The sequence below is a fragment of the Arachis duranensis genome, chromosome 6, assembly GCF_000817695.3.
Source record: "Arachis duranensis cultivar V14167 chromosome 6, aradu.V14167.gnm2.J7QH, whole genome shotgun sequence".
NCBI classification, from domain to species: domain Eukaryota; kingdom Viridiplantae; phylum Streptophyta; class Magnoliopsida; order Fabales; family Fabaceae; genus Arachis; species Arachis duranensis.
The window spans coordinates 11,755,411-11,769,447 of record NC_029777.3 but is presented as its reverse complement, the minus strand read 5'-3'; the positions used below and the strand labels follow the sequence as shown (position 1 = coordinate 11,769,447).

At 33.3% G+C, this 14,037-nt stretch overlaps 1 protein-coding gene across 1 annotated transcript; it reads right to left on the bottom strand.

Moving 5' to 3' along the window:
* Positions 1-5,368: 5,368 nt before the first annotated feature.
* On the bottom strand, positions 5,369-9,254 carry LOC107492920 (receptor protein kinase-like protein ZAR1). The gene is made up of 2 exons (XM_016113987.3): positions 7,632-9,254; positions 5,369-6,176 (listed from the first exon to the last, which is right to left on the bottom strand). The coding sequence occupies exons 1-2, from the start codon at positions 8,983-8,985 to the stop codon at positions 5,545-5,547; spliced, it is 1,986 nt and encodes a 661-aa protein (XP_015969473.1). The 5' UTR covers positions 8,986-9,254; the 3' UTR covers positions 5,369-5,544.
* Between the last annotated feature and the right edge of the window lie 4,783 nt (positions 9,255-14,037).

Genomic DNA, 14,037 nt, shown 5'->3' with positions numbered 1-14,037 from the left:
GGCCAATGAAAGACCACGAAAACGCAACAACCAAAGTCAGGGGACTAATTTTTCTTTTATTTTATTTTTCCACTTGGATTATATATATAGCTTCATGATTCCCAAAATAGTAACCCTTTTTTTATTATTATTTTGTACTATTTCCAATTTCTATTTTTTAACATGTATTATACCTATTGTATCTATATGTAGATACAGGGTTTCCGATAAAACAATGCATCTACTAGTATAGTAGTATTCGTTAAGGGTTTAAAAATTATTTTTTTTAAATGTATTGAATGGAAAGCTTTAATTTTATGTTTTAATTTTTTCTAGACATTTTTTTTGTTTTGTAACAAGTATATCTTTTAAGAACAAATAATACTTTGGATACTGATACAGATATAAGATACGATACGATACGAGATATGTTGACATATAAATATTAAAATTTTATAAAACATGAGCATAAGCATATATAAAATATAAAATATTTTTTAGATAAATTATAATAATATTTTAATATTTTATTGATATTAAAATATACATTATTTTTTAATTATTTTTAAAAATGTGTCCTCTCTCTCTATATATATATATATATTTGTTAAATTAAAAGATATAAATTAAGGAAAGAAACCTTATTATGCAGATATATATTAAAGAATTTAAATGTTTCTTTTTTATTTAGAATACATAGCAAAACAAATTTTCTTTTCACCACAAATTTTTTAAATGACGATATGATTCAAAGTTTCAAACTATATATCTATGTATTCAATATACGTTATTAACGTTCGCCCAATAAGTTAAAGCCTTTTCTGCTTGCAGACACAGATAAAAAAATCGTGTAGTCTCTGCAAATAACTCATTTAAGTATCGTATTCTTAAGGCAATTGGCAGGGCCAGAAAGTAATATATCTCTTTTAAAAAAACTCACACAACTTGCTCAATCTTGACTTTCATTAAGCATCTTCTACGAAAAAGAGAAACCAGGAAAAAAGTTTTATCGATAGAACATTATTCAACATATCATCAAATGCTTTATATTCACTTTAATGAACAAAAATTTAGTTATCACATTTATACATGAATATATTCATTAAATATTATATTACGTTTCTTGTTTAATGTTTATCAACAAATTTTTTATACCAAAAAAATAGAGGCCTGCTATACATATAAGTCTTTTTGGCTTACAAGTCTTACAAGTTGACACAAGTCCAACAAAACACACGCATTACACTCCCATACCACTTCCTGTTTCCAAAGCGTGCTACTCACCATGCATTATGAACGACTCTTCTTCTTCTTCCTCCATGAAAACGAGTTTCTTGCTAAATTTGAAGATAATGGAACTTCAGAAATACACCCAAACGATTACACAAATATACCCAAATAATTACAGAAATACACCCAAAGGATTAAAGAAATACACCCAAAAGATTACAAAACTACACTCAAAGGATTTAAGAAATACACCCAAAATTCGTTGAAGTACACCTTATGCATAATTCAGAACTCTTTTTCCTTCTCCTTCTCATCTTTTGCTGTTTTTTCTTCTTCAAAAACGATTTCAGAGTTTGATGTAAAAAAACAATGGAAATCGAGAATAACGAAGAAAGAAAACAAAGAGAAAAGCACGTAAATGAAGAAGGAGAAAGAGAAGGCAAGAAACGAAAGAAAAAGAAGAAGAGAAAGAAGAACGTGCAGCAAAAAGAAGAAGAAGGTGCAGTAAAAACGTGCAGTAACGGTTGAAAAAAGAGAAAGATAAGGCAAGAAATGAAATAAAAGAAGAAGAAGAGGAAGAGGAAGAGGAAGAAGAACGTGCAGCAAGAAAAAGAAGAAGGTGCAGTGAAAACGTACAGTACGCATTAATATAAATGATTTGTAAAAATTTGTATAAAAAAACGCTTGTATGCGGAGAATTTCTCGAAAAAATATTGGTGTTCATAAAAATAGACATAATACTTACCGATAATAGAATTAAGGAGATTACTTTAATAAAGACATTAAAAATGTCTTCTTTTTAAGACGTTTACATATGTTATGTTATTATTAGATATTTTTGTTGAATTGATTAATAATTTATTTTTTAATAAATTAGAACAAAATCGGTTTATTATAGCAATAATAATAAACCCAATTATTTGCATTATAATTATTAGACTCGATTTGATCCAATCGAATTACACAATTTAAACCAAATATCTTTAAATTTTTTGATAAAAAGATAAATATATCCCTGATTTTTTATTTTATGGACATTTAAATCTCTAAAAATTAAAAAATACAATTAAATCTTTAAAAAATAGATTTATTGTTATTATTATAAAAAATCAATTTTATTTTAATTTGTTAAAAAATTTAAAATAACCGATTTATTAATATGTTCAATAATAATACAAAACGTAAACGTCTTTACAAGTGGGAGCATCCCCTCAAACTAAAGTAGATCTAAATTTAAAAAAAAATATATTAGATATTATTTATTTATTTTTAATTATAAATTAAAAGTGAGTATAATATTTGTTTACAAAAGATCTTAACAGGTAAAAACAAAAATAAATCTAAATATTTTTAGTTTTTAAATCTACATGAAAAGTATTATAATATTCTAAAATATTCTCGTTGTTCTTCATATAAATTTGACCATTTTTCTACTCCGAAAATATTTTTACAAACAAAAGACAACTAATTCACTGTATCCTTCTTCCAGATCTAATAAATCACTATGTTCAAATCATTTATAAAAGATAAAATAAGACCACCACCAAAAATACACCACAAAAAGTTATTGAAAAGTAAATACAAGAGAGAAGACCGGGCAAGAAAGAACAGAGGGAATGAAAAGAGGAAAGGGAAAAAGAAAAAAGAAGAGAGAATGGAAAAAAAAAGTTTGGGAAAATAGGTAGGAAAAAAGTTCCTTAATTGTGCATGGATCTTTTAATTTCACACACTTTTCTATATACGAGTAAAATATATCTTATTTGTGGACTATAAGAAAACTTAAATTCATATATCGAAGAATTTAACAGAAAGATGTTAGATAATTAACTATCTTTTATATTTTATAACTATGCATATAAATACATATACATTAACAAAAAGATATTTGTTGATGAGAGCTTATTAAATGAAGCTGCTTCGTCATTTGTTTTTGAGATTCATAGGATATGAAAATTGCAATTGCATGGCATATTTGCATTCTCCATTTTTCTATTTTCAAGACAAGTCTACTGCGTCCTTACCATCCAACAACGCCGCCCTCTTACTTTCCATAAATATCATCTCCTTATCTTAGCCCTTATTTTTTCATCTTATTTACTACTTTGCCACTAGTCACAATCCCACACTCTAAACTCTAAAGCTGCGTTTGTTTACAGAAACAGGACACTGAGATATGAACAGAGAGACACAAAATCATATTTAGCAGAAATAGTGTGTTTAGAGACACTAAATTAGTATATTTTATGTCCATTTTAACAGAAAAAATACAGAAACATTAACAAGAGACACAACTTATTTTTTATTCTTTTTCTTATTATTTTTATTAATTTTTCATAATTATATTTTTTATTATTATATTTTTCATCTCAAATTTTTCGAATGAAAAAAATGAAAATAAATTAGATTTTCATAATTTATTCTAATTTATTACCAAACAGAATATAAGAACACAAAATTTTGTGTGTCTGTCTATCAATGTCTTATCCTGTCATGTTCTCAGTGTTCTTATCATGTCCTGTTCTCAGAAACACACACAGCCTAAAGTCCAAACTCCAAACACTCTTTTTAATATTGATTTAACTTTTAAAACTTTGATTAAATCCTAATTTCAATTTTAATATTTAAAGTATTTTATTTTTGTGCCAAACCACTTATTTTGTTATATCATTTATTTTATACTTTAAATTTAATTTATTTTTCCAAAATTTATTTTTTTTTAGTTATTTTTTCTACATAACAATGACAACTTGATAATCATAATGATTTAGTAGTGAAAATAATAAAAAATATATACATTGAAAATAAAATTAATTTTGACCAAAAATAAAAAATACGATGAAATAAAATCTTTGAGACAAAAATAAAAAATTTAAATGTTAAACATGAAATTAAATTTTAATCCAAATATTAAAAATTAAAATAATACTTTATTATTATCATTATTCTTTAAAAAAATTACAATATAAACTTTTTTTATATAGTTGATGTATCTAGATATATATACTATCTTAAATATTTTAAGAAATAACCACCATTTTCTCCATCTTGTAATTAGGAGAATGTGTACAATAATGATCGAGAAGGATAAATTATCTTCCTAAGAAATTCCTTATCCACTCCATCTAAAGACGAGTAGTAATATAAATTCTTTACAACATTTTATACCTTTAAATATTACATAAAATAAAAAGTAGAAAAACCTGTTATTTCTTTTTTTTTTTTTTTGGGTGTGGCAAAGAACAACCTGGTTAGAACTTAGAAGGATGAAAACAATAAAGAAAAACTTTTAACTGTATCGATACACTAGTGTTTTAATAAATTTTAGCTGTTTATTTTAATTATATATATTACATATATTTTTTAATAGTATATTGGTACTTAAAAGTTTTTCAATAATAAAATACCATGGTTTTTGTTTTAGAAAAGTTAGGAAGGCTTAAAATAAAGAATTATTGGGAAGAGTCCAACAGTGCTTATAAAATTAGATAAATGGGCCGGCCTGAATATGATTGCAGAATGTCCAATTAAGAGAGAAATTGGGTTATCATTAAAAAAAGAGAGAAATTGGGTTATGATTGGCTCCACGTGATGGATCTTTGACAGTATAAAATTCCAATAATTAAGCCTTTAGTATTTCCAAGAAAAAAGAAAAGCATTTAGTATTTAACTATTTATAACTAAGTTGAGCTACAAAAATGGTTTATGGTTCCCAAGTCCAAACGAATAAAAAATAGTAAATACTTTTGTTTCTTCTGAAAGGACGCAGTTGCTACTTGCTACCTTTCCATGATACTCACTAGTTCACGGTTCCTCTTTCCTTTTATGTCTTTGCATGCAATCCCTTCACTACTAACATGAATTTGATTACTTACAAAGTCCAGAGACAAAAACTATTAGATAAGACATAAGACATAATTATGTGATTAGTCACTGCAAAATAAAATGTGTGACATAACCCCCACTCTTCATTACACGTACTGGCTCCTGTATTGAAAGAAGGAATGGGTTGCTGATGCTGTGACTTATTTAGTTAATACAATTTTATGATGATATGTACGTAGATTCAATGCATTAAACTGAAGCAGTCGAATAATCTGAAATATGAAAAAAAGAATGTAAACACTTCAAGTTTTCAACTTAAATACTCAAGGTGACCTTGCCATTTCAGGGGAAGGCCAAGGAAGAGAATTAATTTCCATTGATACAACAACAAAAGGTACATTCAAGTGGCCCCAACATTACAAAATCAAACACCACTCTAAATAACATCTGAACAAGAGGGGAAAAAATGTCAGCCACAAGAACCGAAAATTTACAAGGTTCTATCATGTTTTTTCACTGAATCTTGATGTGATCAAGGCTCTCAGACACAATTTTCATCCTGGGACGCAGTTCTGGATCCAGTTCAGTGCAGTTCAGAGCCACATGAAATGCAGAAACAACTTGTTTCTTGGCATAAACCTCAGGCAAAAGAGCCGGGTCTATGATCTCGGACAATGGCTGCTCCTCTCTGAATGCTTTCCTCACAAAACTCTCCAGCACCATGTCATCATTTTCTGGTCCGAAATCCGGGAGTTTACCAGTCAAAAGTTCTAATAGAATTATGCCAAAAGAGTACACATCGCATTTCTGAGAGAATCTGCCACCTGCCATGCGAACCTCAGGCGCCAAGTAGTTATTAGAAGAAGCTGCAGCCTTTGAAACCATTGTAGAGGATCCACTAGAATTCTGCCGTTTTGGTGCCAATGCAGATGACTTTGTGGTACCCAAACCAAGACGGGTTAGTCCGAAACCTGATATGTAAGGGCAGAGATCATCGTCCAATAAGATTTTGGTTGATTTTAGGTTGCCATGGACATATTTCCGGCCACCAAACTCATGGATGTACATCAATCCCCTTGCTGCTTCTTGGGCAATTTTCAACCTTGCTGTCCATGATAATGTCAGCACTGAATTGGAAGATCCACCTGCAACTGTAAAACACCAGAAAGAGAGAGCAGAACATGCATCAGACGATACTAACATGTGAAAGTGGTAATGAAAGAGACATCACAACCACCACACAGAGTTTTGTGTGCTCAATGAGTCAATTCAGTATAAAAGGACCCAAAAAATAAAAGAGCAAAAAAGAGAACGTCAACTTGTTAAGCATGTTACAAACAAACACAAAGCTGCCTTATTCGAATATGTTGAATCAATTATATGCATCAAATGACGCCACAATGCTCTGTCGTAGATCATAACTATGTTATGCATGTTACACACTATGACACAAGGATGAAAATTGATAATGACTGTTATCGCAACAAATACAATCACTTTAGCATCTAATTTAGACATTGTAATCTCCGATACTATATAGTTAGAATGCTGATTGCAACATCAGCTTAAGAACAGAAATCTGTACTTTTTGGACCACCAAGCTACAATCCAAGCACAAAGAACTATGGCGGATGCAGCCACTATCCATAATCAACCAAGGTAAATCACTATGGATCAACGACGTTGACAGCACGGGGACCAGTTTTCAGCTACCCAAATGGGGTCACACAAAAAATATACTGAAAATATTAAACTTTTGCAGATATCACTATGGTTTCAATGTAGGACCACTCCTAAAGACGCTTTACTTTGGATTGATTCAATTGAATGCCCACATGAAATGCTAGAAAGAAGGATCACCAACATAAAGTTACAACAACTGTTACATGTTTTCACCAAAAATTAGCTGCTAAATGTCTGAATCAACTACTCCTATAAAATACATGTTCGAATACAAAATATATATTAAAATTGAAAAGGGAGTAAATCACCGTATATTTATTTATGTGGCTGATTTAGTTACTGAGACAGATTTTTGGGATTTTGCTAAGTAACCAATGACTTTCTTTAACAACATGAACAACTACCAATTAAATAAAAACACACTACACTTCTAAATTACCTACCTAAATCTTAATATTAGAATAACCATCCATACACCTAGTGAAATAAACATCCAATATATCTATTATTCACATTGTTTAGTATTTTCATGGTCTACCTATACTATTCTTTTTGCATAACAATACTCGGTGGAATTACAAATCACCAAAAGCATAACAAAAAGGAAGAAAGAAAACCAACATGTGAAAGTTACATTTCGTCGATCATATAGTGAATACGTACAATAATGATCATGGTTCAATCACATCACATGGCAACATTATTGTGACTCTTAAAAGCAAAAACCTAGAATTTGAACCTGATCACATGGTGGCTGCTATCAATGCACACCATAATCTATACTCACAAAGATTACATAACAATCAACAAATGTGAACACACAGTACACACTTGTAAAACAACAAATATAGTTTAGCCAATTAATCATAACTTAATTATTGAGTTGAAGCAACACAAAAAGAATGAGAATTTGATACCGTGCAACGCCGCATGCAAGCTTCCATTGCGGATGAAATCCGTGATGAGAAGCTTCTCATCATTTGCGAAGTAATAAGCTCTTAAAGGAACCACATTTGGGTGGCGAACCTTCGCAATGGCCTCCACCTCCGACTCGAAATCCTTCAGCCGCCACGTGGCATCGCCCTCGCTGAGACGCCGGACCGCCACAACCGTCGCCGGCGGCGGAGGTGCACACGTGCCACCCTTCCCTACTCCGACGACCTTGTACACGATTCCGCTCCTACTCTTCCCAACGACATAAGCAGAAGCTCTCAACAAATCTTCGAGTTCCAAGTTAAACCCTTCGTCAACCACAACGAATTTACCTTGTTGCCCCTCCCCTCCTCCTATTGCTCCTCCATCTCCACCGCCGATAACCTCATTGTTCAATTTTCTGCTCCTCATTTTCCCGTCGTCGTTGTTCCACCGTCGCCGGAAAACCCACAGCGAGAGAGAAACCATGCCGACCACCAGGGAGAGACCCGAGATCACGAGGACCGCAACGGAGCCGCTACGTTCCTTAGCCTTGGCGTCTTCTCCAGCACCGCTGCCACTGCCAGCGCCACCGGCGCGAAGTGCCTTTGGGTTCTGAGGCTGATCTGCGGGTAAAATGTTAGGTTTCTGAGACTCCGGGCACGAGTTCTGGAGAGGAAAACCACAGAGGCCAGGGTTTCCGGCGAAGGCGGTAGGACCCTGGTTGAGCAGGGAGCCAACCTGTGGTATTTTTCCGGTAAGGTTGTTGCCACGGAGGTCGAGGCTGACAATGACCGGAAGCTTGCCGAGCGAGGGGGGAATCCCGCCGGAGAAGTGGTTAAATGAAAGATTGCAGGTACCGACGAGGGAAGAGAGTTCGGAAAGCTCTTGGGGAAGAGAGTCATTGAGGGAGTTGGAGGATAGATCGAAATGGCGGAGCCATTTGAGGGATCGGACTTGGATGGGAATGGGACCGGTGAGTTGGTTGTGAGAGAGGTCGAGGACGAGGAGTTTGTTGAGGGAGGTGAAGAGAGGAGCAGGGATGGTTCTTGAGAAGTTGTTGTACGGAAGAGAGAGGCGGTAAAGGGAGGTTAGGGATGCGAGCTCGGATGGGAGGTAGCCGGATAGAGACTTGTTTGGGAGGGAGAGTTGGGTGACGCGGTTGTTGGGGGAGCAGAGTACGCCAGGCCAGCGGCAGGGGGTTGGGTCGGTGTCGGACCAGGCGGAGAGGGCTCCGGTGGGGTCGGAGTCGACTGCAGCCTTGAGGGCCAGCAGGGAGAGGCCGTCGGAGTTGAGTGTGAGTGTGGGATGAGGGCAGAGGAGGAAGAAGAAGAGCAACATGCAAGTGATGTGAAGCATTGTAACGACGTTAATGGGACATTCGTGGTTGGTAGTGGCAACGAGGAGTTGCGCCGGTGGTGTGTGTGTTTGAAATTGGTTTAGTTATCGAGGTGGTTTTCTCCAGTTTGAATTTTTCTGACCTCTCTGCAAACTTATAAATATGAAAAATATTAAAATGCGTTTTATAAATTTAATAATGTATAGCAGCAGCAGGTTTGTTTGGTTTGGCCTCTTGGAAAAATCACTTGTGAATATATCTTGGCTTTTTTGTGGTGTCAGAAAATCATTCAACAAGGACACCACGCTTGTAATGCTCTTCTCACTTTTCACTTTTCAGTTACCAACACAAACCATCACATCTACTACTCTCATTCAAATTACTATTCTGAATTGGAACTTCAAACTTCAAAATTAGTTCATTTAAATTAATTTACCATTTTTCTTTATTTGAGAAAATGTTTTTTAAATGTCCAATTTGATCCTGAAATTTAAATTATTTATCAATTAAATTTTTAACTTTTATAAATGACCAATTACTTTGTCGGTAACATTTATGGTGTGTTTATTTGAGTTGAAAATAGGAGGAAAAAAAAGGGAAAGAAATTAGAAAGAAAATAGTTATTTTTCTTTGTTTGGTTGAGGAGAGAAATAGGAGAGGAAAGAAAATGGATGAAAAAATTTTGGTAGGATCCATTAATTTTTTTCCTTCTAACAATAAAGAGAAAATAGAGAGAAAATTATTTCTCTCTCTCTACTTCCAATATTACTCCTTTATTTTTTCAATATATTTTATAATATAAGAGTAAAATTGTCTTTCTATAACATTTCTTTCCTTCTTATTTTTCTTTCATCCAAACACATCTAAAGAAAATAAAAATTCACTCAATTTCTTTCCTTTCCTTTCTTTCTTTTATATTTCTTTCCTTTCTATTTCTTTCCTTCCAAGAAAAGAAAGAAAGGAAAGAAATTGAGGGGGTTTTTATTTTCTTTAAGAGAAAAGCTCAGTATACAAGCGATTAGGGTTTGTAACTATTACAAGTTCATTAACGCCTAATCTACCAAAACGTGTTGCAACTCCTACGTCACTTACACGCGCTATATTCACGCCGTTTCACGTTTTTTTGTGTGCCTCTTTTTCTTCTTCTTCTTTTTCCGTGCTTCCTCTTCCTCTTCCTCTTCCTCTTCCTCTTCCTCTTCCTCTTCTTTCTCTGTGTCTCTTTTTCTTCTCTTCCTCCCTCTTTTTTTATTGAAATTTCCTCTCCTCTTTTCGTTTTCTCTTTCTCCTTCATCAAAATCACCAGAAAAAACGAAGAAACATTATTCAAGGTACGTTTCTTGCCTTCTCTTTCTCCTTCTTCTTCTTCTTCTTGCTACACGTTCTTCTTCCTCTTCCTGTTCTTCTTCTTCATTTACGTGCTTTTCTCTTTGTTTTCTTTCTTCGTTATCCTCGGTTTCCATTATTTTTTGACATCAAGCTCTGAAATCGTTTTTGAAGAAGAAGAAGCAGCAGCAGAAGACGAGGAGAAAAAAGAGAGAGAGAGTTCTGAATTATGCATAAGGTGTACTTCAACGAATTTTGGGTGTATTTCTTAAATTCTTTGGGTGTATTTTTGTAATCCTTTGGGTGTATTTCTATAATTCTTGGGGTGTATTTCTGTAAATCCTTTGGGTGTATTTCTGTAATCGTTTGGTTTATTTCTGTAACTGTTTGGGTGTATTTCTATAATTCTTTGGGTATATTGATTTCAAGAAGAAATATAATGTCTCTCCCTATATTGGGTGTATTTCTGTAATCGTTTGGTTTATTTCTGTAACTGTTTGGGTGTATTTCTGTAATTCTTTGGATGTATTTCTATAATCGTTTGGGTGTATTTTTGTAATCGTTCGGGTGTATTTCTGAAGTTCCATCATCTTCAAAACAATTTCAAAGCTTAATTTCAGAAACCATGAAAATCGAAAAAAACAGAAGGAGATCGAAGGCAAAGAGAGAACGCTTTTCCATAAAAATCATACAAGTCATTTATATTCACGCTTCTTCTTCTTCTTCTTCTTCTTCTTCTTCTTCTTCTTCTTCTTCTTCTTCTTCTTCTTCTTCTTCTGTAACGCGCGTATTAGGCCCATCTTCTTCTGCTTCTACTTTTGTAACGCGCGTATTAGGCCCATCTTCTTCTGCTTCTTCTTATGTAACGCGTGTGTTAGGCCCAACTTGTAAGACTTGTAAACAAAAATGACTTGTTAAAATCTGCAGCAGAGGTGTAAATTTAATTTTTTATCGGGTGTATTTATAGTCTGTGTTTGGGTGTATTATGCAGATCTCTATGCAGACCGTCATATATGGGTTCCAATCTATCTGGATCACCACTTCATATTATAGTATCTGTAAATCAGACATTTTGAATACACCAGAGAGAGTTTAATTATGAAAAAAAATTACTTATAATTGGATCAAATATATTTACACCATGTGTTCAATTTCTTACAAGAGTATATAACAGTTACATTAATCAGTGACAATATCATTAGAATCTATCTCACAAAATGGACTCAATAACAATGAGGATGGCCTGGACAGTCTTATTGCATCACTTCTCCTCGCTCATATTTCTGAATTTCTCACTCAACAGATGGGTTGCACACTTTAGGTCCTTGATTTGCTGTAAACAAAGCAAAATTAGAGTTAGATATATTTCTATTATGAAAAACTGATTTGATCGAAGACATATATTTGTTCTTACATTTTTTTCAGCTTGATTTTTGCCTTCCATTTTTACTGCAATGAAAAATACACCCATAGATATCAGTCAGATGCACCCATAGATCAACCATATACACGCAAACCGATTTTATAAGTATTTAATGAGATCAGTTCAAAATGATGTTCAATTGACTCAAACAACGATAAATATACAAGCTCTAGCAATATTACAATGTCAAACAATATACACCCAAGGACAAACAATATTAGAACAGTTGCAACAGTTAATTATATTACATGATATGGGTTCAGGAATATACATCCAACAAATTACGCCGTATACACCCAACAAATTACGCCGTATACACCCAACAATCAACTATATACACCCAACACATTACGCCATATACACCCAACAATCAATCATACACACCATACAAATTACTCCATATACACCCAATAAATTAAGCAATATACAGCGAAAAATCAGTTACGAGAAGAACTAGAACAAGAAGAACAGTAAAACCTAGAACCACTTTGAAGAACAGTAAAACCTAGAGGAACTTACAAGAAGAGTAAAACCTAGAATAAGAAGAATAGTAAAAACAGTGATATGAGATTTAGAACAAGAAGATCAATAAAACCTAGAAGAACATAGAAGAACAGTAAAACATAGTTCTTCGATTTCGAAATCAGAAACAGAAATGTGGAAAATGTACAAGATGAGTAAAACAATAACGTACCTTGAATAATATTTTGTTGATGGTTTCTGCTATTATTCGCGACGAGTTCAAATGTCTCTTCAGTTTGGAATGTTGCTCGAAACTTGAGGATTTGTGTTATCTTTGAAGGAGAAGAGGAAGAGTGAGCCATAACGAGCGGTTTTTTCGAAGCGTAATTGTTTGAGTGACGCGCGTGCAATTGACGCTCCATTTAAAGGGAGGGAGTGCGCGTGGATTAAACCTGGGTTGGGCCAACTTGTAAGGATTGTATGCGTTATTTGCATGTATGTGTAGCGGGGCCCTTTCTTTAAATGTGTTTTGGATGAAAGAAAAATAAGAAAAAAAGAAATGTTATAAAAAGATAATTTTACCCATATATTATAAAATATATTAAAAAAAGTAAAAAGGTAATATTGAAAGTAGAGAGAGAGAGATTTAATTTTTTCTCTATTTTTTCTCCATTGTTGGAGGAAAAAAAATTGGTGGGTTCCACCAATATTTTTCCACCAAATTTCCTTCCTCTCTTATTTTTCTTCTCAACCAAACAAGGAAAAATAACTATTTTTCTTCCAATTTCTTTCCCTCCTTTTTCTTTCCTTCCATTTTTACCTTAAACAAACACAGTGTTAATCTGTCTTGAAAGTCCCTTTAGCCTCTTGCCTAACCGCACATCGTGTCCTCCTCTCTAAAAATATCTCTACTCCTGTGCTAGAGCACCGCTCCTCTTCTTTGGCAGTAATTTTCTGTCTGCAGTTAATGTCGCGACGACTACTCTCATGAGATAATATGAAAAGAGAGAGAGGAACATCAGAATTTAAGAATGTGATAATGGTGACAGAGATGTGAGAGCAAAAGTAAGGTAGTGAAGTGGGGTGGTTAGTGAGTATGAGTTGAGAATGGATGGAAAAAAAAGAGAAAGAGAAACATCAGAATTTAGGGATGTGATAATAGTGACAGTGATGTGGGAGCAAAGGTGAGGTAGTGAAGTGGAATAGTTAGTAAATATGGGAGTGGAGAATGGATGATGATGGGTCACGGGTTTGAAACGGACAAGAGTGAGTTGAATAAGGTGTTGGAAATGGGTGAGGACATGGTGAGATTGATAATAAAGATAAAATCAGAGTGGTGGTGGAATTGGGTGAGGACACGATGATGTTGATGATGGAGACAAAGAATAAGTAGTGGTGGTAGTTTTGGTAACGGTCGTTTATTAGGGAATGAACGAAGAATTATGTCTTTCAATTTAGGAGATGTAGTTAGTCATTTATGAAAGTCAGAGATAAAATTAATGCATGATTTAATTTTTGGGGATCAAATTGGGTATCTACTATAAATTTAGAGTATATATCCAAATAAATCTCTAAAAAATTTTGAATAAGACATTTTCACTCTAAAAGAAATTTTATTACGTTTAGGTTTCTGAATTTTATAAAAGTAAGACATATAAGTCTTTCTGTCACATTTTTGATGACCTATTTATCCAAGTAAAAATAACAAGATTGACTAAGATATAAACTTATTGTCTTATTTTCATAAAATTTATGTACCTCGGTGTAATAAAATCTTTTGAGAAACTAAAATATCTGATATAAAATTTTTTAGAGACATATTTGAGTATATACTCCTAAATTTATTTAAGTCTAAACATGTGGA